The sequence below is a fragment of the Colossoma macropomum genome, unplaced genomic scaffold (genome assembly GCF_904425465.1).
Source record: "Colossoma macropomum unplaced genomic scaffold, Colossoma_macropomum, whole genome shotgun sequence".
Taxonomy (NCBI): domain Eukaryota; kingdom Metazoa; phylum Chordata; class Actinopteri; order Characiformes; family Serrasalmidae; genus Colossoma; species Colossoma macropomum.
In genome coordinates this window covers 37,782,658-37,806,897 of record NW_023494787.1, presented here as the reverse complement: position 1 = coordinate 37,806,897, position 24,240 = coordinate 37,782,658, and the positions used below count along the sequence as shown (strand labels likewise).

At 36.6% G+C, this 24,240-nt stretch overlaps 1 protein-coding gene across 1 annotated transcript; it reads right to left on the bottom strand.

The window, feature by feature from the left end:
• Positions 1-5,744: 5,744 nt before the first annotated feature.
• On the bottom strand, positions 5,745-24,014 carry styk1a (serine/threonine/tyrosine kinase 1a). The gene is made up of 10 exons (XM_036567233.1): positions 23,762-24,014; positions 20,310-20,365; positions 15,522-15,860; positions 15,135-15,368; positions 11,396-11,577; positions 10,662-10,742; positions 8,944-9,158; positions 8,797-8,837; positions 7,992-8,088; positions 5,745-6,220 (listed from the first exon to the last, which is right to left on the bottom strand). Exons 2-10 carry the CDS (start codon positions 20,362-20,364, stop codon positions 6,025-6,027), a joined length of 1,440 nt encoding a protein of 479 aa, XP_036423126.1. The 5' UTR covers position 20,365; positions 23,762-24,014; the 3' UTR covers positions 5,745-6,024.
• Between the last annotated feature and the right edge of the window lie 226 nt (positions 24,015-24,240).

Genomic DNA, 24,240 nt, shown 5'->3' with positions numbered 1-24,240 from the left:
CTCTTGCATAGTTTAAGTTTTTAAAAAGTATCCACACTTTACAGACGGTCTTACCCACTCTGGTGCCTGCTGCCAGCAACACTGGCTATCTTGATCACTTGGCGAAATTAAAAAGTCACAAACTTTGATGAAATGTAATGATTGTTTTCTGTTTTATGCTGAACCCCTAAAAGGATGGATTCACGTTTTTTTTTCTGTTTTTGCATGATATCGAGTTATTTTCATTTGTTTTCTTGAGATCTTGTGATACTTATTTCATTATCATGATATAACTGACATTGTTGTTTCTAGATAACGTTGTTATAATGACATATCTCCTGATCTCAGGAAAATAACATCAAAAACAAAAGAAAGGGAGTTTTACCTTGATTTAGAAGATGTAATTTTATACCTGTCTGGGTGGTTGTACAGATGCTTCTGAAGAGTGTCCAGAATGTCTGCAGGTTCCTTTTTGTTCAAATTCGGCCCACTGAGGCAGCTGACCCCAGAATGGGACACACTAAAAAATGCCAAAGTTTTGACAACAGATCTGTTGTGGTGAGGAGTTATGCCAATTCGAATTTAACCTGTATTATTAAGCATTACAGTTATTTATTCTTCTGTTTCTAAAACTCTACAATATGATGACAATTCAGCCCATATTTTGGTGACCCATAAAGCATCTTGGTTCCTGTCCAATTCAACAAGAAGCTCACATAAGCCTCTTCAAAATCCACCCCATTTGGCGGGATATCTCCCCATTCTGGCAACACATAGCGCCCATTTCAAACTCAAAATTTAACGGGAGCTGAGCGGATCAGCAGGAGCCCCGACACCGCGGTTATCTGGAGCGCTAGAGGTGAGAAAGACTGTTTAGTTCTTGTCGTGTTAACAATTATAAATGCCTTAAAACATGTTTTTATCAGATTAGATTATCCTAATTATTATGTGTCCTAATATTGACACATCATAATCAACTTTAGCTCATATTAATTTGTCGTGGCCGCCTTTTAACGTTAGCTTCAGTCAAGTCATTGTCACTTCAGTCAGCCAGGGTGGTTAACGTTAGCCAGCTGTTCTAGCGCTGTTCCTTAATGAGGCAGGAGCTGCTGTTTCTCTGTGTTTGAGGCAGAGCAGCTGAACAGCAACCAGAGTGGTACGTCAGCTAATAATCTATCTTCACTTGTTAGCGGCTAATTTAGCTAAACTTGTGTTCTCTGTGGACGACGTGTACATATTTCCACTTAATAAAACAACAGTACATGTACTTTGACCAGGAATGCCTCTTTCGCATGCAATGTAGCTGTGCTCCAGGCCTACGTGATTTAACGTGCTTCTAGCTGACCTACTGAACAAAAACCCATCTAACATACTTTGTAAAAATGTACCCTAATTTTATGTTAAGTATTTATGTATATAGTGTTGCTTTTGAAGAGCATAGACTACACAGCTTTAAAAATCCTTACAGACTTTAAAAAGAGAGAGCGTCACACAGTTAACATCAGTCTTTTTACTGATTGTTTTGTGTTTTTTGAGAGTGCATGCGTTAGACAATAAAAACACTCAAACTCGAAATATCAGTGTTATCACGGAATACAAACAGAGCTAAATTGGTTCAGACACGTCTCTGTTGTTGAAAAATCACAACCTGAGGACAAGCCACTTCACATTTTTTCTTATTTCTGCGTTATTCCAGACTGTTGCAGGGTTCGCGCAGTGATGAAAATCTTGGAAAAGTCATGAAAAATAATAAGTGCTGGGAAAATCATGGAATTTCCCGGACTTTTCCCCTCATGCCATTCGTCACCTTATGTTCAAAGCGCTGAAGAGTCCAGTTTGCAAAAGGACCGAGAGCCGAGACTGATGTATCTGCACGCGGACTAGCTTTGCTAACGTTGCTAATATAAATCTAGGCTAGCTGAGGTGTAGCATTCAGGACGGGTTTGTTGTGGACGATGTTTTGAGGCGAACACCGGAGAGGACGAATTAACGAGCCACATGTAAGAGGAAAACACACCTCTGCTGCATCTTACAAGACCTGTGTCAGAAGTCACTGACATTGCTGATTCGGACAGAACTAAAATCACTGAGAAAAACTAGGGTAGCCTAAAACATCACCTCCTCACACCACGTAAAACTGATCCCCCCTAATGCCAGCCTTACACCAAACGACTTGTCAAGCGATTTCACTGTCGCAGACACGTATCCAATGTCGGAATAAAATCATAAGAGTCTTGCTAGAGTTACGTCGTGCTCGCGTCATCACGATCGTTTGGTGTGAGGTGGTGAAGATGGCATGCGCGCGGGGAGGGAGAGAGAGAGAGAACGTACATGTGAGTACCAGAAATCTCTGGAAAAACGGCAAATATGCTCCACTTTAATACGATAATCTTATCTTACAATAACTTATATTGTAAACTGTAAACTGACTGCTTTAATATTTCCGGTTCAGTGAGCCTGTAACAGTAATGTAAGGAAGTGTGTAGACGACTTTAAGAATGGCATTATTGAAGAATCATCGATATTTTTTTTTTCCTTCTTTTTGTCTTCTGTGACAGTGTTTTTTTTAGACTGCTGGGATAGGCTCCAGCTCCTCCGCGACCCAGAAGGATAAGTGGCTTAGAAGATGTGTGTGTGTGTGTGTGTGTGTGTGTGTGTGTGTGTGTTTGTTTTTTATGGTTTAGTTCATAACACCTAATCAATAGTGCTGAACCGCTGCATGTTGTGTTGATGTGTAAATCTTTATATCAAATTTAAAAAGTAACTGCACATTTTACAGGTTCATTAAAAAGATTCTGGGCGAGGATCTGTCAGAGTATACAGTTCTACAGTGAACTGGGCTGAACCCCAAATCTTTACCTATCAATGTCATGTGAGAAAATGGGATGACTGGGGAGTCAAAACAAGCTCTGTAGCTTTGAAATTATGGAACATTAAGGTATTGAGCAAAATTACGGATCCATTCTCTGAGGTTGGAGTGTTAAACTGCAGCTGCATACCATGATACCATCTGCATATCATGAGTAAAGTGCACAAAATTAAATGGTCCTTATCTATCAAATAAATCCCCAAAAATATCACTAAAACAGGAAATGGCATTTCAGTATCATGGTATACCAGTAAAGATGATATATATACCCTGGTGCTATGCTAACTGTGTGGCATGGAAATTTTATGTCATTGGAAAGTCATGCAGTTCCACTGTTTAAAAAGTGTATGTTGAGTTACATCGCTGATCATCTCACACTTACGGTCGCTAACAAGACCCAATGCACTGCAAAAAAAAGGAAAAGCAAAAAATGCTTTAATCAAAATGACAACATTTGCGCTGCATTTTACAAATGCTCTGCATTGCGCTGCAAGTTCGTATACGCTCTGCAAACTCAGAAAACACTTTTATCAAAATGACAAGTAACAAAACCTAGTGGATAGTTCTATGATAAATACTACTATATAAAGAAACGCATGGCTGAGGAAATAATAGGTAACAAAACTAGTCTCCAACTAGTATCAGTGGACAGCAGCACAGCTTACATGATCAGAATGACTGAGTTAAAAATTCTTTGGCTTCACATTTCTTTAAAAAATATGCAAGCGTGTGCCCCGTTAGTCAGTTTTTTTCTGTTTGAAAGCTGAAAATACTAGCTTACCCTGTCCCGCGGCTCTCTTCTTCTACATATTTTACTTTAAGTTTAGCTTACATACATAGAATCAAAAGTAAATGCCAGCTTGCTTTAGAACTTCAGCTTGCTTCAGTGTGACTCGTTGCTGTAAAACAAACAAGCTAAAGCATGTTGCTATTATGCTAGAGCAGCTAGCTCTACTAAGTTCTTCTGATCTCTGTGGCCAGAAATTATAATAAAAAAAAGATAATAAATAATGTTGAATAATATGTACACATAATGTTTTATTCACTTTTATAATTAATACTTTGGGCTATTGTGGGGCCTCTAAGAGCCATTAGGCTATGACAGAGTAAATGTATTTCCATACAGTTTTAAGTGGGAATGGCTTTTGAAGTCACACTTGCAGTCTGAAGTTTCTCCAGCAGGGAGAGCTACTAGCACACACATCGCCATGAATCTACACCAGAAGCAGTTCATAAATGCGCATTTGCAGTAATATCCATTAAAATGACAGGTGAAGTAATTGTTAGGTTACTCAGTATTATGTTACAGCCTCCTTTCCAAAAAAAATTGGGATGCTGTGCAAAATGTAAATACAAACAAAATGCAATGATGTGCAAATGATTTAAACTCTATATTTAATTGAAATTAGTACAAAGACGACATATCAAATGTTGATACTGAAAAATTTTATTGTGTTTTAAAAAATATTTGCCCATTTTGACTTCGATGCCTGCAACACATTTTTAAAAAGTTGGGACAGGGCAACAAAAAACTTGTATAGTTGAGTAAAACAAAAAAAAAATCTGGTGGTTAATTGGCAACAGGTCAGTATCATGACTGGGTATAAAAAGAGCATCCCAGAGAGGCTGAGTCTTTCAGAAGTAAAGATGGGGAGGGTTTCACCACTCTGTGAAAGGCTGTGCAGGCAGATAGTGCAACAATTCAAGAATAATATTTCTCAATGTAAAATATCAAAGAACTTGGTGATTTCATCATCCATGGTACATAATAACATTAAAAGATTCAGAGAATCCAGAGAAATCTCTATAGGCAAAGGACAAGGCCAAAAAACAATATTGGCTGGCCGTGATCTTTGGGCCCTCAGGCGGCACTGCATTAAAAACAGATACAATTCTGTAGTGGATATTACTGCATGGGCTCAGAAACACTTTCTCAGAAAAAACACTGTCTGTAAACACAGTTCATCGCTGCATCCTCAAATGCAAGTTAAAACTTTAGCATGAAGAAGAAGAAACCACATATAAACAGATTCCAAAAACGCTACCACCACCTTCTCTGGGCCCAAGCTCATTTAAAATAGATGGAGGTAAAGTGGAAAAGTCAAATCAAAATTTGAAATTCTTTTTGGAAATCATGGACACTGCATCCCCCGGGCTAAAGACCATCCAGGTTGTTATCAGCACACAGTTCAAAAGCCAGCATCCGTGATGATATGTGGATGCATTAGTGCACATGGTATGGGTGACTTGTACATCTGTGATGGCACCAGTGGTGCTGAATGATATATACAGGTTTTGGCACCATATGCTGCCATCCAAATGACGTCTTTTTTAGGGAAGGCTTAGCTTATTTCAGCAAGACAATGCCAAACCACATTCTGCACATGTTATGACAGTATGGCTCCATAGTAAAAAGAATTGCTTTTGAACTAGCCAGCCTTCAGTCCAGGCACTTTATAAAACAAAAAATATGACAAAGGAGACCCTGAACTATTGAGCAGCTGAAATCCTGTATCAAACAAAAACAGAAAAAACATCACACTTTCAAAACAACAGCAATTGGTCTCCTCAGTTTCCAAATGCTCGCAGAGTGTTGATAATAGATGATGTGATGCAGCAAAGTGGTAAAAATGCCCCGTCCCAATATTTTGAAACATGTTTGCATGCTTGCGTTAAATTTAAAACGGGCATGTATTTTTCAAAACACAATACAATTTCTCATTTTCAACTTTTGACATGTTGTCATTGTACTATTTTCAATTAAAACATGGTTTAATTAGGGTTTAAAGTAATCGATAACTCTTAATTCTTCTGTCTCTTCTATGTGATTTGAAATGAATGATTTAATTGCTTAGCTTGCAACCCATCCCAAAGTTAGACATTTCTCTTCATTCATTGTATAGAAAAGAGAGATCATCATTCCAGTTGAACAATATCATGTACAAGTGAATAGAATGCTAGTGTTGTGGGTCACACTGTTTGACATTTCCACAAAAGACTACAATCATCAACAAGTGCTGGTTTATTGATGTCTTATGTTCAGAGGCCGAGGCATTCAAGAATGTCTCTGCTGTGCGTTTGCCTTGCAGCAGGTAGATTTTCAGTAGAACCTACTGAGGCAGCTGACCATGTGCAAATGTAATCCATTTAAATGAGCAGTATATCCCAGGAGCCTATTAGAGGACAGCGTAGTTGTAAGCCTCTCCATAGCCTGCTTCCCGGATGTATTTCTCAATGTCCAGTGGCTCAGGCACTCTGAGCACCGCCGTATCATTAGCACTTCTCTCACCCAGCCAGAGCTTTGAAATCACTTGAGCCAGTGAGGCTCGATCCTGTGGTCTCCACTGGCAACATTCCTTCATTATGGAGTATCTGAGAAATGTAGAGGTTACAGTGACTCACAATTAGGCCCTAAATCACAATTAATTATAGGTAAATATTAGGGGTGTAACAATTCTAAAGATCCATGGTTTGGTTCAGACCTCAGTTTTTGAGCCACATTTTAGTTCATACCTTGATTTTTTTTATTTTTCTTTTTTGGATGGGGTGGAGAGCAAATAAGAAAAAATGTGGTAAAAAAAATGTATTAAATCACACTATTAAAAAAACAGTTTGGACACTAAAGAGAAGAACACTAAACGTGATATACAGCTTTCACTAACTTTAAACAGAATAATCGTTTCCTGATTTACATGTTATAGTGTTAATTGTGAAATGGAAGGTGAGTTTTGTTACAGTAGTAATGTAATGAGAGCTGGTAATGAGAGAGAGTGGCCACGGGTTGGGCTTGGTGGGAGGGGTATCGCATTTCTGTCTTCCAGGACCACAACACAACACCACACTGTTTATTTGGTCTTAGTTTCAGAATCCTTACACCCCTAGTAATTATACTTTGAATTGTGTTTGTGGATGACCAGTCCTAGCTATGATTTTATTAATAACTTGATAATATGAGATGATGTAAATGTGTGCTGTGTCTTAGTTGGTTACTAAAGCCTAACATTACAAAGCATGTAGGGCATCCTGTTAACTCTCTTATACTGACCGTCTCGCTGGCGATCCATTCAGAGAATTTGTCAGCAGTGCCTTAAACTCATTTAAATCTGCTGTCAGAAGAGTAACGACAAGTGCATGTCCACATTGATCAGAGTGAAAGGTAGCAGTCTGTAGAATAAACGCTTTCTGTGAACTACTGTGTTGTCTATCATTGCAAAATAGATGCATAAGGCTTCCTTTATTTTTGGATGCACTGTAATTTGTTTTCTCATTCAGAGTGCAATTTGGATCGGTAAGCACTTATTGTTGTATTTGTTTTATCAGGGTAATGAGGCCTGTCACAATGATTACATAATTGCCTAATTGCAATTATTTTAGATCACAGTTATTTAAGTTGACTGAAATCATTGTCCACAGTCTTTAGATTTCACAATAATATTAAGCTGCAACAAACAAAATATCAATTTGGTGCTCTGAGTAGCAGCAAATGCAGTAAATGCATTCACTGAGGCATCATTGAGTGTATAAAGACAAACAAATGTTCTATATATATTTAGAGGGTAGCAGTGAGTAATGTTCGTTTATCTGTAAGCTATGTAACTAATTCTAATGTTTTTCACAATTACTTATGACAATCATGAGCTAAAATTTCATGATCATGACAGCCCAAAAAATAACAATAAAATAGGGCTGCTAGTCCTATTCCTGCATTTTCTTGTTCAAAATGGTAGTTTGTAACACAAACTGAATCAAAATCTTTTAATTTTTTCAGCTTTGTTACATTGAGTTTTTTATGTCAGTTTAGTTCAACACCACTGAGAAATCACATAATAAACAGAGAAGAGCAGATTAAACATCAGAAATAGCCATGTTTTTACATCAGCCTTAAAGAGTTATTCGCGTTAGATTATGGTATGTAAGTTCTGGCTTAATTTTTTTAGCCAGCTAGTACTCAACTTGTTTTCTAATTTTTACAGCCTCTCTCGATCCACTTTGTATTGCAAGTATACTCAAATTCGACATTTGTAAAATTCTACATAGTAAGTTATATATTCAAGGTAAACACACCAACAGAGTTTGTGTTTGTGTGTGTGTGTATGTGTGTGTGTGTGTATGTGTGTGTGTGTGTATGTGTGTGTTTACTTACAGTGAGTTGGAACAGTTAGCTGGTCTCTTTAAGGTTTTTCCCCTCTGGAGGTGCTGTAGGAGTTCAATGGCCATTATTCTAGGGAATGGAGGATCTCCTTTGGAGCAGGTGGAAGAAAATGTGATGTAATTCTACAAGTTAAGAACCTATTAGGTATTTTGATATTGCTTTTTTATTAACACAAAAGACCCATCTTTTCAGACAAATCTAACCTAGCCTTTGACTAAATTAAAATAAGTGGGGATTCTTGAAAACTGTCATGTTGAAAACAACATATGTAACGATTCACACAATTCATAATTCGGTTTACTGCAATATGGTGGAGTCATGATTTGGTACATTTTTTAATACATTAAAATGAAAGACTACCTAAAAATCTTATGTATGTCAATGTTTCCATTTGCAGTCCATTAGAGCAAAAGAACTTCCTCGCACTTTTTGCGTGCTTGCTTGTGTGTAGGCTCTACAATTATCCCAAATTTAAAGAGTACAAATGACTAAGGAAGACGTTATAGCTGCTTCAGCCATTTTCCTTTTATTTTAAGGCAGGTCTGAAAATAAAATAAAAATGAATGAGGGTCTACCCTCATTGTGAGCTTGCTTGTTTAATTTTTATTGTATTTCATGGATTGACATTTTTACTCCAGTCAGTGAAATTTATTGTTTGATACCTGTGCGTGTTTAACTTGTTGAATGTATATTATATGTTGTGTTGTTTCAATATTAAAAATTAGTATATAGGTTTTCTATTGAAAACTTAATTATTTCAGAAAAAAATGACACATATTGTTATAAATAAACTCACCTAAAGTCACCATTTCATATAGCAAGATGCCAAACGACCATCTGCAAGTGAAAGAGAACAGAAATGAACATGAAAACTTGGTACCTTGATTCTCTGCAACATAATGGAGCTTAAGCCAATAATGAAAATTTGTCCAGCACTGCTTACACATCACTGCTGTAACTGACAGGTCGACGGGCTAACACCTCTGGAGCTTGCCACTTCCTCATCTCCATTTCTTCCACTTCTCCTGCAGACCCCTCCTCCGTCCTCCTACAGTAAGCTGGGCCAAAACCCCACAGCTTCACTGAAAGGTCTCGACCAACCAGGACGCTTCGTGCCCCAATGTTGCCGTGGATGCAGTTCTTGCTGTGCAAATACTCCTGCAATTTTAAAGTCAAGTTTAAAGGTTAGTGAATGGTGCCATTTTGTGGCTTCAGCGTTTGCTTCAGTCTTTAAAGTGTTTTCAAGCATTTAAAGAAAACAAAAGAAAATTGATTCGCCATGTTGTCAAAAGGGCTGTCGTAGGTAAAACACTTTCTGGAGAACCTTGTTGAACCCTCCCAATGTCCTGCCCGCAGTGTTTGATTGACAGGGGTGCCTGGTAGAAAGTGAAAATGCAGTAATTGCAAATACATTTTCATTTTGGCAGAGCGGGAGCATGACTGCGTAATTTGTGGATATTTCTATTGAAATGTGTACGAGTAGTGTTGCTTAAACCAACACTAAATGCAGTTTAGACTCCCTTTGATTATCAGGGCTTGAGGAATGCTATCGGAACTTTATCGTTTATGCCCGCAAAATCCAGAAATGTAGCTCTCGCTGATTTACTCGTCAGTAAAGTGACAAAGATGAAACACCACACTTGACTTTCACATCTTTTATTACTCACTATTCATGGGTACAACACAATATTTTACTAAAACATCCCCAAACTAGTATTTCAGTTTGCAAAAACCTTCTTTAAAAACTACTAAATTATGTGCTTAAAATCACTTTGCTACTTTGACTAGATGTTAGAAGACTAGAGGTAGGCACTACTCCAGCAAAAGACACTTAGCCTCTGCCTTGTACCACTATATCAGTTATTGGATCTGCACTAGACTTTACATAGATTGAGAATTTTACTTTGGCATACTAGGGGTGGACAAATATGGTGATATTTTATTCTGTTGTGATAAATTATGTCACATTATGCTTTTCTGAGGCATCGTCTGTGCTTAAAATGCACTGCATGTTTCATTACAGAGAAAGCATAATTACTCAACTGGGTCTACTGTTGTGTAGTGTGTAAAACGTTGAATAAAAATCAGAGTAATCTTAATTTTTGATAGTATTTTTTCAAATGTGGGTTTTTTCTGTTCTAACTTATCAAACTTTGCAAAACCTAAATATTAGTATGCATATAGTGTATTGTGAAAATGTCTTTCTGCCAGTTACATCTTAATGTCTGAATTTCATCCAAGTGAAACTGAATTTCATTCAAACTACATGCATTAGGCTGGCATTCGCAATACATCTTATGAGCTCAGAACACTGACCATGACTACAATTTTTTTGCCTCATATTCTGGAGCAGGGGTGTCAAGTTGAGTTCCTTCTGGACCATAGCTCTACAGAATTTAGTATTATGCCTTTCTAAACACACATGATTCAACTCCTCAGCTTATCAGCAGGGCCGTCATGAGTTCATGAGAAGCAGGAAGATGCTAAACTCTGTAGTGCTGTGGCCCAGGAGGAATTGAGTTTGACAATCCTGTTCTAGAATGTTTAGGAACCATCCACAGGTATTGTACAGGCTTGTGTAACATAAAGGTTATGCTTGCATTGTAGCTGTAATATAATGACTGTGAAATCAAGTATCACATGATTTGAGGTAGTACCTACCAGAGCAGTGGCGATCTGTCCAGCCATTGTGAAAATCCGTTTCTCCGTCAGGTCACATGGTGTTCCCACACTTTGGTGGTCCTATGAGGTTGTAAGAGAATGAAAAGAATGAGAATGTAAACCACCCAATACATAACAATAAAACATATTCTTTGTCTACTGCCCAGTACACTGATATGAATGTGTTTGGACATGGTAATAATAACAATAAATGTAAATGAAAATGTATTCAACTGACTGGCAAAAGAAACAAAGGAAAACAGAAAAATCTCATATCCTTTGTAAGCAGTATTTTGAAGGTCTAAATGAAAATGTAAAATGCACCTAAGTAAAGTTACTCATAATTTTTCCACCACTGCTTTGTCGATATACAATTACAGAATGTAGTCCAGGGGTGTACAATCTAATCTGCAAAGGGGCCGGTTTCAGGTTTACATTCATTAAAGCAGAAGCACACCTGGTCAGTTGTTTGAAGACTGAGACCAACTGATGAAACAACTGAATGAGGAATTGAAAAGGAATGAAAACCTGCAGCCACATCTGCCCTATGTAGAGAAGATTGGACGCCCCTGATGTAGTCCATCTGTTGCTACGCTGATGAAGGGCTATAAGAAGGCCTTCATCAGCAAACTGAGCATAGAAAAAGATGCTCTATAGTTTTTAACTGTGCATCTACAAGATGCATCAACAAAGTATGTGTGTCTAATAGAGTGCTCAATAAGTGTATATGGCACCTGTCTGCATCTCCATAAGAAGCCTAGCAGGTCTCGGTTGTCCAGCTCCTCTAGCACCATGATAAGTGGTGATCTTACTGTCACCACTCCCAACAGAGTGGGCAGGCATGAATGGGGCCCCAACTCGGACAGGAAGTGGGCAAAGCCAAGGAAGTCTTGCCGCTCCCTGTCGTTGGCTGTTTCTGCAGTAGAGAAATAAGGCAGAAAATAAAATTAAAAAAGTGATACATTTATTGATTTAAACTCAAAACATGTGAATTTGGCTGCATGTTAAAGGTGTAACAGTACACTTTCACGGTTCGTTTTGGTCCATGGTTTCTGGACCACAGTACGGTTTGTGTTCTGGTTCAGCATGGAAAAATGTAACTAACTTTGATCCTCAGTTTTGTTTTTTTGTTTTTTTTTAATACACATAAGTAGCATGCAAGATGTGCAAATACAAACAAGAAGTCATTTTTTAAAAAAGAAACTAAATTTATATAAATTTAATAAATAAATTGGCTTTAAGTAATAAATTTATTATTATTTATTATATTTATTTTATAGTTTTGCAAAAAAAATCTTTACAAAATGGTTGCAAAACAAAATGTAAAACAAGTAAAACAAATGTAAACATTAGTTATAGAACAAAACATCAAGTACGAAAAATGTAAGTAACAAGAGGCAGAGCAATCACTACTAATCATTGAGTATATAAGAATGTAAATGGCAAGCAAGTTAAATGTAAACATCAAGAGGAATAAATCGAACCATCACTCAGTAATCAAGTATTCTTTTACCTTATCCACTTTAACTTGAAATGTTCAGCTATCTATCATAAATCACAGTTAATTGTGCGTTGCGTAGTTCTTCAAACAGTTCTGCCTTTGTTTCTTTGTACATCTTTGGCACCACATATGTACTGAAATGTGATATGCTTGGAATTTCATACTGGGACTTGAGCACATTTAACAGTGATCAGAATCCCTTGTTTTGGAGAGTTTGAAATGACTGCATATAAATAAAGCTTAACTGAAACTGATATAAGCCTTTATTATTTTTATTACTTTTTCCAATGAATCAACCTTTTGCATTTGTAATTGGTTGAGCTTGGTCAGAAGTAGAGGAGAACTGCTTGAACATTGCTGCACAGAGTAGCTGTACCCTTGGTAGCCTGTGTGCTCTGTGAACCGACCACGGAGCAGGATGCTGTCTCAGCGAGACAAAAAATATTTGCAGTTCACACCATGTGCACCAAACTATAGACTGTCAAACCACGAATTTCGGTTTTAGCTCCAAACCGTTACACCACTACTGCATGTCTGTATTTAACATACATTCTCCAAAAAAGCCTTTACTTTCCATGCAAGCCTCAACTCAGATTTTAGCTGCTGTTCTTCTTGTTCTGTTATCTTTGACAGCTTCTGATTTATAATGACAGACGTGCATGTAAACCATTTACATATGAACTTTCTCTCTAAACTGCATCATAACCACAATCTCAGGGCTTAAATGAGGGTAAACACTAATCTCCACAGCACTTTGGCCCAGAAGGTCCCCAGTTTGACATGCCTGGTGTACAGTGTCATTGGGCAAACTGGACTAGGGAAGTATTGATACCTTTTTTTAGATCAAGTACAAGTTTTTTGTTACCACAATGAGTAACCTACTAAGATTTTACTACAAGAAATTACTATAACATTTACAGCTGTAAGTAAAGAATGTTTCATAGTTAAATTTTGTGTAATCTTTTCAAATGCCTTTCTGAGGTGTTAGATCTCAGGATACCATAAGCTGCATTATTTAAGATTTGGGTCATTCTACGGAAACGTCCACTATTTTAACTATCCATGGGAGTCACTGGTGTTACTGCTTGTCATTGGTGTTACACATAAGAAAGGTAACACCAGAGACAGCAGCACCAGTGACATTTTTAATGAAAAATGCATTTTACAAAATGGCTGCTACAGAGCATCAAACCACATGTTGTCAATCATGGAATATCCATTAAAATATGTAATTTAATCCATTCCATTTTTTTCACAATTGCCTATGAATAAAGTAGGTTGTACCAGTGACTTCAGCTAAAAGCTTCATATGAAATCATGAGCTAAATGAGAACATTTCTGGTAACTGCAAAGACACAGTGGACTTACCATGTGCTTTTTTTCATAGATCTTCAGAAAATAGGTAAACGTCAGGTGATGTCATCAGTGTGATTTTTATTTCAAAATAAGAGTTTTTTGTTATGCAGTAAGACCATTGACACGCCTCCTGGGGACCACAACTTTCATTATATATTTTATAATATTTGGCATTTGTTTTCTTTATGTCATTTAAATCATATATTTCATAGTGTATATATTATTGCAATTAAAATTGCAGAAAAAGATGTTTTTACCTCAAAATATGGCTCTCACCCTTTACACATGACTGTGAGGATGAGCAGTTCTGTGGTGCTTGGAATTCTACATAATGGATTTTAAAAACCAATATTGCTAAATTGATGGCTCAAGAAGGTGTAATTGTTAAAATAACTAATTGTTTTTTTTTTTTAAATAATAATAAATTGTAACCGTAACATGTTTTTCAAGTGTAATATATCTGTAAACAGATACAAGGGACACAAAAATGGATGTTTTCATAGAATGACTTCTTTATTATTTTTTAATGCTTTTTCTGTTTTTCATTCCTAAGCACTTCTCTTTATTGTTCCTTTTGATGATCCTTTTGCTTTTATTTATGTAAAGCATATAACTACAACTATAGTTGTACAAGTATACTTATCTTGTCTTGCTTAAAAATGGGCTAAAATCACACAGTGTATGCCTGACGAGAATATGCCAAGGTGGAGAATGCTTGAACTGACCAACGACTTTGCATTCGACTTTTACAACAGCATCAGCAACATTTTGCAATGCGGGCAGACCCTTGTTTACTACCAGTACCAGTATCAGTATCGATGCATCCCTACACTGGACCATTACAAGAAAAAAACCTCACATAAATAATAAATAAATAATAAGAAATATTATAGAACAAATAAATAATGCAAGATGTTCTGCGTGTATCTAGCGATGTGGCCAATAGAGCAATTCAGACAAAATCTCTGTGCTCAAAACTTGCTTGACTGTATAAACTGCCTTTTTTTCTCCTGAAAAACAGCACATCACAAAATGTCCTGATAACACTGGTAGGCAAGTTATGTATTTACTCTATTGTAATTTAGTCATTTATTTATTTTTCACATTTATGCATGGCCTCTATGAAAATCTGATTGACCCCCTAAGTGCCCCTATCCTGACGCTCAGCATCTCCATCTCCAGTCTTCTCATTCATTGCTTAAAAAGAAAAAAATATCATCCATTTAATATAGTTATGGTACTCTTTGAATATGATGGCCCCCTTAACAGGATTTTTTAGGCCCAACCTAAAAAAAACCTTTAAATCTCCATCGATCATACTATGGGGCAGAAGTCCTACATAACCATTTATAAAGACATTGAAACTATTGCATGTAAACCATTTATGTATGTACTTAGTTTTGATATCTTTGTACACTTCATTAGTTGATATAAAGAGAAAAAAGATCTTTCTTAATTTAGTTCTTTGAATATGATGCTCACTAAACAGGATTTGTGGCCCAACCTTAAAAAAAAAACTTGCCATCACTACCAATCACATTATTGAACGGAAGTCCATGACAGTTTAATGTCTTTCAATTACTCTCTTTTCATGTCATATGTAACTGTATGTGTACCTTTGAGCACTCGTAAGACGACAGCCCTCCGGTCCATAGTGGCTCTGTAGAGAGTGACATCATTGTCTTGCCTCATTGCAAAGGTGAGCGGCAGTGGGTTGATCAGCTGAAAGGAGTCATGCTGCCTCTCAGTGGACAGTGGCGGTACTCCAGGCTGGGGGCTGGGCTTGCTGTTTTGTGTTTGGGGTGTCATAGGTACAACCTCATACTCCAGTGGATTTAGCTCTGGAGGGGCTGTTAGGGATTGAGAAAGAGAATCAGTTAAAAAGATCAAAAAGTGGTTGTAGACTTAATCTTTAATTGTTCTGTTACATTAGGTTAAAAGGCAACAACTATCGGAGATGTTAAAACAACAACTCAGATTGCAAACATGCAAGAGAGACTTACCGTCAATGCCCTGCAGGTGCTGTCTGCTGCTTCGGTGCTGTCGATGTGTGTGATGCCGACTGTTTGTGCTGTGTCTTTGTGCATGATGTTCATTGTCTGTGTGGTGTCTGTGTGTATGATGGTGACTGTCTGTGTGGTGTCTGTGTGTATGATGGTGACTGTCTGTGTGGTGTCTGTGTGTATGATGGTGACTGTGTGTGTGGTGTCTGTGTGTTGTGACTGCATCAACCTCTTTCTTAGAACACAGGCGCAGAAAACACATAGTTAGAAGTGTGCCCAGGAAAATTGCCAGCAGCAACACGGGAACTACTATGACTTCCTGTTCATACAGACGTGCCACTGAGAGAGAGAGAGAGAGGGAGAGAGAGGTGTAGAGAGAGATTAGAAAACACTCTAGACCTTAAAGCCAAATATGTCACACATTAAATCAAAAATGGGCTGTAAATCAAAGTGGCACTGACAGCCACTAGAAAGATAGTATAGTCATGTTGTAATCATGTTTTATGCTGGTTTCTATTCTCATGCTAAAATTTTGACATGTACTGAATCATATGCTGTGTGAAACATTCACAGGTATGTGAACTCTCGTAACCTCAGGTTTAGCCTACACTAGAGTTTCCTGTCACACCACAGTAAACACACAAAATGCAGATAAAATACATAGAATGTATAAAATACATACAAAATACACAGAATGTCTTTTGCTGAAAAATTCAAATATTGTGTGTTCAAAAAACAAAAATAGTTGGTTTATGTACTTCCAACTTCTAAGTACTTACTGATTTAAAATGTTCAATATGCTGTGTTTCCCATGCAAAGGCTATACTTTGGCAGTTCGCCAAGGTATATGGACACCCACCAAAGTATAATTTTTTTTTTTTAATTGACCATCTTAATAACAACATGCTTTGAATGGGACCGCTAAATAAACACAGCTGGAGGAGGGATAGTGAGAGCAAGGGATAGTTAAGGAGACAGCAGCAAGAGCCAATAAATAGTATTCGATTGACGTCACACTTGTTGCTGCCACCATATTGTCGACTGCCGGTCAATGTGGGGATGACAGCAACCTTCATAGAGCTACCATTTGTACACTGTTAGTAAAGCATCCTGACAGACGAAATATTGCAATGGTGTGCTGCGTGGTTCGTGGTTGTAGTGACAACAGCATCAAAAAAGAAAACAGTGTAAGCTTTTATAGTGTCCTAGCTGTCCGACATTATGTGGGGAAAGAGGCTGAAGAGCTGAGCCAGCAAAGGAGAAATGTTTTGAAAGTGAGAATAAAAAGGAAAAACTTTCAGACATCTTCCTACACCAAAGTCTGCGTTCATGTGTCTGTCACAGGTAGACAGTTAAGTGAAGGATGAATTCTGTAGTTTTGCACTTGATCATCTTTAGATGTCGGCACTGAATGATGATTGACCTTTGATTCTCATTATTTATGTCTACATATCTTATGCACAACAATATTTGATGGTCTGACCCTTCCACAGATCAATTATGATTCTAGCGATTTAGATGAATTATAGATGACTGGATTTGTTATCATGGGCTATAATGCATAATCAGGACTCAGTGATGACTTATCAATTTTGTGCAGGTCAGTGCCCTCGATCAAACTGACTTTTCTTGATCTTGTTTTGGAATCCATAGCCGATATTGACTGCTCATACACATTATGCTTGCAGAATGTCAACAGTATGGCTGGAGGACACTTCTTCCGAGTTTTTACAAATACTACCTATACACAACTTAAAGTCAGCATAAAGTCAGCTAGCTACCACACATGACTAGCAGTTGTCCTGGCTGAAATTGCTTTCACTTAGTTTAAAAGAATGTATAGTTGTAGTTACACTAGTGATTTATCTAATATTTACCCAATGGATGAGTACTGAGAAGTATTTTAATAAGAAGCCACACAAGAAGAAAGAAGAGACCCCTGGCTTGGGTACCCTGATGTGTATAAATTCAGACGCACTTTGCAGAGGAAATGGCTATATCTTGGACAAGTGCTAGGTCATTTCAGTGGTAAATGTTATTCGAGTGTACAGCTTGTCTTTGTTTTCGACATGTGTTTCACCCATTTTGCCAGTGATCATGGTTTTTGCAGTCAATTATAGAACACTTCAGTTTACTGTTATTCTCCCACCAGAGCACATAAAAAACAACTGATCAGCTCTAATTCGACCTACCGTTGAAAAAAGGCTCTGAAACTGATGTGAATAGTCATCTTTTTCTCGCATCAAGCTGTACACGGAATATATATTGATTCTCCCAGTCAGGAAAACAGTAGCGTGATTGTACAGTGTCGTCACGTGAGACAGACAAATATAACGCTGTTGTCGGAAGAAAACCTTGTATCTCCAAAATGGTAACTTTAAGGGAAAAGGAAAAAACCTACTTTTAATCTAAGCCACTGGAACCAGACATTTTCTCAAGTCATTTTGGGCTGTTTCTTTTGGTCCACTCATCATGAAACTTACACACAATGTAAAGGGGAAAAGGCATTTTCAAATTTTGTCAAAAACTGAAAAACGACAAAAATGGAAAGGTATTCTTCCGACAGTAGCGATATATGCATATAACCTCACAGATTAAGTGAACTCCATATTAATGCAGCATGTTACTATGTGTCTTTGCAATCATATGTACTGATGACAGACTACATTGCTTGACTGTATTGTTTATACCAATTATAAGAACTGGTAAAAACATAGTGACACATAGTCTGTTGTGGTTTAATGCTTTATTTTGAAAGTAAAAGTGAGAAAGTGTTTCCTGCTTAACATATTGATAATTGTCTAGTAGGTATTTCATGCCCTTTCAGCAGTGGAGTTTTTCTAGTTCAACTTGCTTCATGATTAAAGCGAGCATTAAATAGAGCATGTGTTAAATACATCAAGCCAGGGCAGGTGCTAGGGTGACAATCCGCAATAGAATGATGCCGGGAGTCTTGTGGTTTTACTGCATTTGTGAAAATGAAAATCTACTTTTTTTCGTTTCTGTTCTTAATGAGATTAAGTTGAAGTGATGTTTCAGTCATTAAAAAGAACCTTTTTTAAAAAATGATCCTTTACCATGTCTTCATGTCACTACTGAAACATATGCAAATAGTATCCTGACTGAATCATCTTTTAACCACACCCTTAAGCATATGGCCAGGAAGAAACATCAAAGTCAACAAGAATTGGAAATTATGACACGTTTTCCTTCTGTACCGTGACCACAGTGAAACATGATATCAGGGAGGGTGTTAGCTGAAAGTTAAATAGGAAGCTAAATAGTATCACTTGATATTTGGTGGGGTGATTGGGGTATTGTTCTCCAACCTCTGGTGCATGATGATGTAATCAAAAGATGTTTTTGAAGTGGGAAAAGTCATTTTGACAAAAGACTATAGAAAAACAAGTATTTTGTATTTTAAATGATATGATGAATTACACTTAACATGACATGAATGTGAAGGTAGAATTGGCCAATTTTCATTTTAGATTGACTTTAAACCTTCTACTCTGTGGGTAGATGTTCTTCAAAATTTAGAAAATTGTGTTAAAATGTTTCAAAAACACCTTATTAATTTTACAAAATACAAAATGCCATGTTTTTGAAAAGTGTCCATTTTTTAAAATCAAATTTAAAAAAGCACTGGTTGCTAGTTTTGTACAATGTATACATTTTGAGCTATATGCACAATGATTGTTGATTATCATAACTGAAACAAATAAATATATCATTCCCAAAACACGTTTTGTGTGTTTGGTGTTGACATATTTGTTTCAGTACTTCTGATTTTAAACAAATAATGCAGTACGCTATACAACACATTAAAGTAGCGTACTTTACAATTTTACTACAGTGAACGTGCAGAGGAAGGTCATCAAATACAAAAAAGCAAATTAAATGTATCTGTATATGTATTAAATGTAAATGTAAGATTAAAACAGATACAATAGAGAAGCACACAGTTTCTGATCATTATAGCATCACTATTGAAAATGAATTACAGTGTACAGTGTCATTTTATCATGAATTTAATATTGATGTCTAACAAAAAAAGTATTAATATTTATGTTGGTTTCATAAATTGACATTGAGTAGCTGATAAAAACATTCTGAAATATATTGACAACTAAAACAGCTCAAAAATAGAAAAAAAAACTTTTACACTGAAACAGTTTGAAAGATGTTTGAATCTAGGCAAAATCTGAAAATACATGAAGGACGCATTATGTAGAAGGACTAAGCTCAGCTCTCTTGTGCACACAATCAGTACATCAGATGAGTTGCTGAAATGAAAAAAAATCTTTTAGTAGTTTTTAGAAATTGAAAGTGAAAGTGCAAAGGCTGAGTTATTTAAATGTTTCAAAAGTCATATGGATCACCTTTGACAAAGTGGTTATAACTTAAGTTTGACCTAGACTTCAGATACGTTCAAATTTACACAGCATTCAAAATGCTGAAACTATAAATGCAGCATTGTTGAACTGATATGCAGGTGAATGGCATGGTACAGAGTGAGACAAAGCAACAAATACCTAATTAAGAAAATACCAACTAATTGAATTTAAGTTTAAAATGTAGTTAACATTGTTTCAGTTTAGCCAGTGAAGTGAAATTCAATTCATAACTTACATCTAATGATAAAATATAAAGCAGGGAAATTTCCAGTAATTAATGTAAATGCTAAATTTCTGAATTGGTGGAATTGAATGAAATAAAAGAAGAGAGAAAGAAACAAATTTCTCAGCAGTGGACCATGATAAGAAAAAAAGAGGAGGTCTTGCTTACCGCACATCCTGTCCGAGGGATCGCACAGGCTGGTTGTGTTAGATGAATTAGACATGCTGCACAAAGAAAACAAGTGTCAGTCTCATCAACTGATAATGAGATTGGTCTGTAAGATCATGCGACAGACTTCCAAACAGCTCCTGCCAAAGGCTGCATTATAATTAGATAGGCACCAAGCAGACAGTGTTTTTTTGTTTTTTCAGCATGTGTTGTAATGACACCTCTGGCACAGGCAGGGTGAGTGCAAGCAGTATGACAGGCATTTGGGAGCCCTCTCTGAAAAAAGTCAGGTGTGGAAGCTTGGAGAGATTGCACATAGCAGGCATTGATCTAACACTGCTGCGGCTTAGGCCTGCTGCCCGGGCTTTTACAAAGGCCCTCAGACATGCATCTGTCGTACAGTACGTAATTGAATTTGCCAGCCCAAACACGAATTTCATTTTCACTGAGATTTCAAGAGTTGTTTGAACAGTTGTTACCCTGGACTCCATCAGCACTGCGATTTAAAGATTAGAAATGAATTGGGAATTACACTGTGACTACTGAGATTCAATTGCTTACTGTCAGACTAGGACTATGAAAACTGAAATAATTCATTGCGATTAATTGTTTTATTTTGTGAAGTTAATCGTAATTTGTGCTGTTTAAATGTAAACTTTTTCTTTCCATTTAATCAGCAGTGCATTTTGTGGTAGCTGTATGAGTGAACAAAGGAAGTTTCATATGAATGTATTTATTCCTTTCAATAAGTCAATTCAAACTTTATTTTTATAATGCAGGGTTACATAGTTCACATAAACCTGAACATGAAAAACAAGTGAATGCAACACAATTGTAGCTCACTCACTCTCATATTGCTGTGTTACATCTTTTTTGAGGGGAACTGAAGCTTTCTACTTTGGTGTTGTTTTTTTTTGTTATTGCCATATCAGCACTGTGTTTTGCTTGTAAATGATACTTCAGGCGCAGCGTATTTTGGTGCTAAACAAATTCAACATCACAGTAGCTGGAAATAACTGTCATCAAGAGCCATCAATTAAACTGACACTTTTTAAAAGTTGTATTTGAAGGTTCCAGTCACTGAGTGCATGACCAGCTGGGCTTCGGCCTAAACTGCTACAAATTCCGTTTCAACTTTGACACCCTTCATTCAACCTGGTGGACTTTAATTAAGCTGTTTTGTGTATGTAATGTTTCTTAAAGATGAGTTTTTGGTCAGTTTATAGCTTGTATATATTGTTTTAGTCACTTGTCATATTAAACATTTTTGTAATTTTATAAACAATAAAAACCTGTACAGTGTAAAGATTACACTGCAATAAAATGTTGAAATTGTGTACTCATAATTGTTCAACTGAAAAATAGGTGAATGACATGATAGACAAGGCAACAAAGATGAAATTAAGACAAATTCAGTTAATTCATACAACAGTATAACTGTTATATTAATTGTACAATAGTATAACTGACAATTTCAGTTCATTTATTTAGTTTTCCACATGCTAAGTCGAGCTGTAAGTAAAGATTATGAGCATTATGGGGCTATTTTGTGTTGCATCGCTGGTCCTCCTTTGAAAGTGACTGGTTAAATTTGCCTACCAAATGACAGAGCAGTGAGTTAGTGGTTTGATGCCACATGTATGATCACATGGTAAACGCACTAGTGACATTATCTCGTGGTTAAAAAGTCAAAGCAACTGTGCTTGTGTAATTAAAGTGTCTTCAAATTGTTGTGAAAAGGCAGGCAGTCATCTTAAGCTACAACTACTAGATCAGGGGTGGACAGATACAAAAATTGTACTGGCCACTTGGGCCACCAAACTAATAAATCATGTGTCCAAAATTAAGAATTTGTGGCCAGTATTATAGAAACTTGTTTGTCATACATAAACTATTTTACTAAACTAGTTAAAACTGCGGTCCCACAGGGGAAAAAAAGTATTCAGACTATAGATATAAAGATTGTGTTGTGATCTATTTAAACTCAAGGCATTAATTGAAATAGAAATAAGCTAAATATATAGGAAATCATCATTTACAGGGTGGGTTCCATTTGGAGGTTGATGTTAAAATAGACTTCATGTTTTTTCACTTTTTTAAATGTTATTTTTAAAAGATCTTTTTCATTTGAAGTTGAAAGATTAAAATTTATCAGTAGTTCAATTTTGAAATGGAAAAAAAAACTTCACTCAAAAAATGTCCATAGGTATTGCTTTATGATTGTTTTGGTAGTGACAAAATAGAATGTTTAAGTTATTAGAATAAATGATTGAACATTCTATTTTGTCACTACCAAAACAATCATAAAGCAATACCTATGGACATTTTTTGAGTGAAGTTTTTTTTTTCCATTTCAAAATTGAACTATGGTCACTCAAAGCAAGAGCAACATTACATCTTTCCCAAAATCATGCTCCAGCTACATAAATTCTTTCTTCCACCCAACTGTAATCTTTCTGATATTGAAATCTAATTGCATGTTAATTGTTCTTTTATAGTCATCATCATGGTCTGATTCTTTTTTATTGTCACCACTGGCAATATAAAATCACTACTTACTGTCTTATTATTATTATTTGAATTTGTCATATACACACATGTTCATGTTTTTCTAAGCAAATAAATGTTTTCTGTCTAGACAAACAGCTTTTTAATTTCTCACATGCCTAAAATTTTCACACAGTACTGTATATGTACTCTGGTATCACCACATTTTTGTAGCATGTCAAGATGCAGTCCAAGCTTGTTTCACTACCACACCTTTCCATGATGCACTGTCATTCTGAAACTGACATACTTAAGTCATGTTTTCTGAAGTCTGCCTTCCTCTGTACTTCACCCTCAACCTGTTCATCTGCATTGTTCCTTTGAGCACATACGTCATGCTGGCATTTTGGCATGCGCACACACACACACACACACACACACACACACATACACACATCAACTGTACAGAACAAACCGAAACACTCACAAAAACAAACATGGACTCGAAACTGGCATGTAAACACATGAATTGTCAGAGAACCTGGATTTTAATGTACAAACAAACAGTTAAATAAATCAAGCTGATAAGTTATTTGATTTAAAGGGTTTCTTACGCTGTATTGTTTAATAGCTAGTGGCTTCTGCATATCAGAACCGTGTGGCTATGTGATATTAATGCCAAGTGAGTGAAAATATGCATCTGAGGTCAATTTGACATAAAGGTAACATAGTGTCCTACTTGACTGAGCTAACATGTGTGGCATAATCAACAGCTGTGGCTATTTTATCACATTGTCGTACAGTCAATCAATCAGGCAGATATTAAGTATGTTTTTGTATGAGGATGAGAGACTGTGAGAAAATTAAGTCATATAATCATATAATGATTATATGATTATATAACAATTTGTCTTTGTGGGGTTTCTAGTGAAGTGTCAGATTAGCAATATCAGAAGTCAACTTACATGTAATGTTCAGTAGTAAAGAAGCACACTGTAGGTTTTTCTCTTTATCCTGAATTGCTGTGATCGTTGGTTTTATTCATAACAGTAAAATCCAGTGCCAAAGCCATCCTGTACTAGTTTGTCACAGTATTTATATGCTCCACTGTTTCTACTGTCTGTACAGCCTCTCTCACCGAAAGTCACTGTCCTGTGTTTGGCCAGCCTTTCTTGTTGTCACACAGTTCCCTCTCCAAATATAAGCCCTGCCCTTGCCTCTGTTTCCTCCTCACCACACCTTTCGCTCACTTATCTGATTTGATCGCGTAAGCAGGGCATAGTTTTAATTTTTTTGTTTGGCTTGATGTACTTTATAACTTTATGAATGATTTAGCACTAACATGGATGAGCCCACCGTCAAGCTATTAAGATGGTGTAAGGCTCAGTATGTCAGAGATCAGATTCATTTATTTATAGGTTTCACCTGTCAACACTGATCCGAC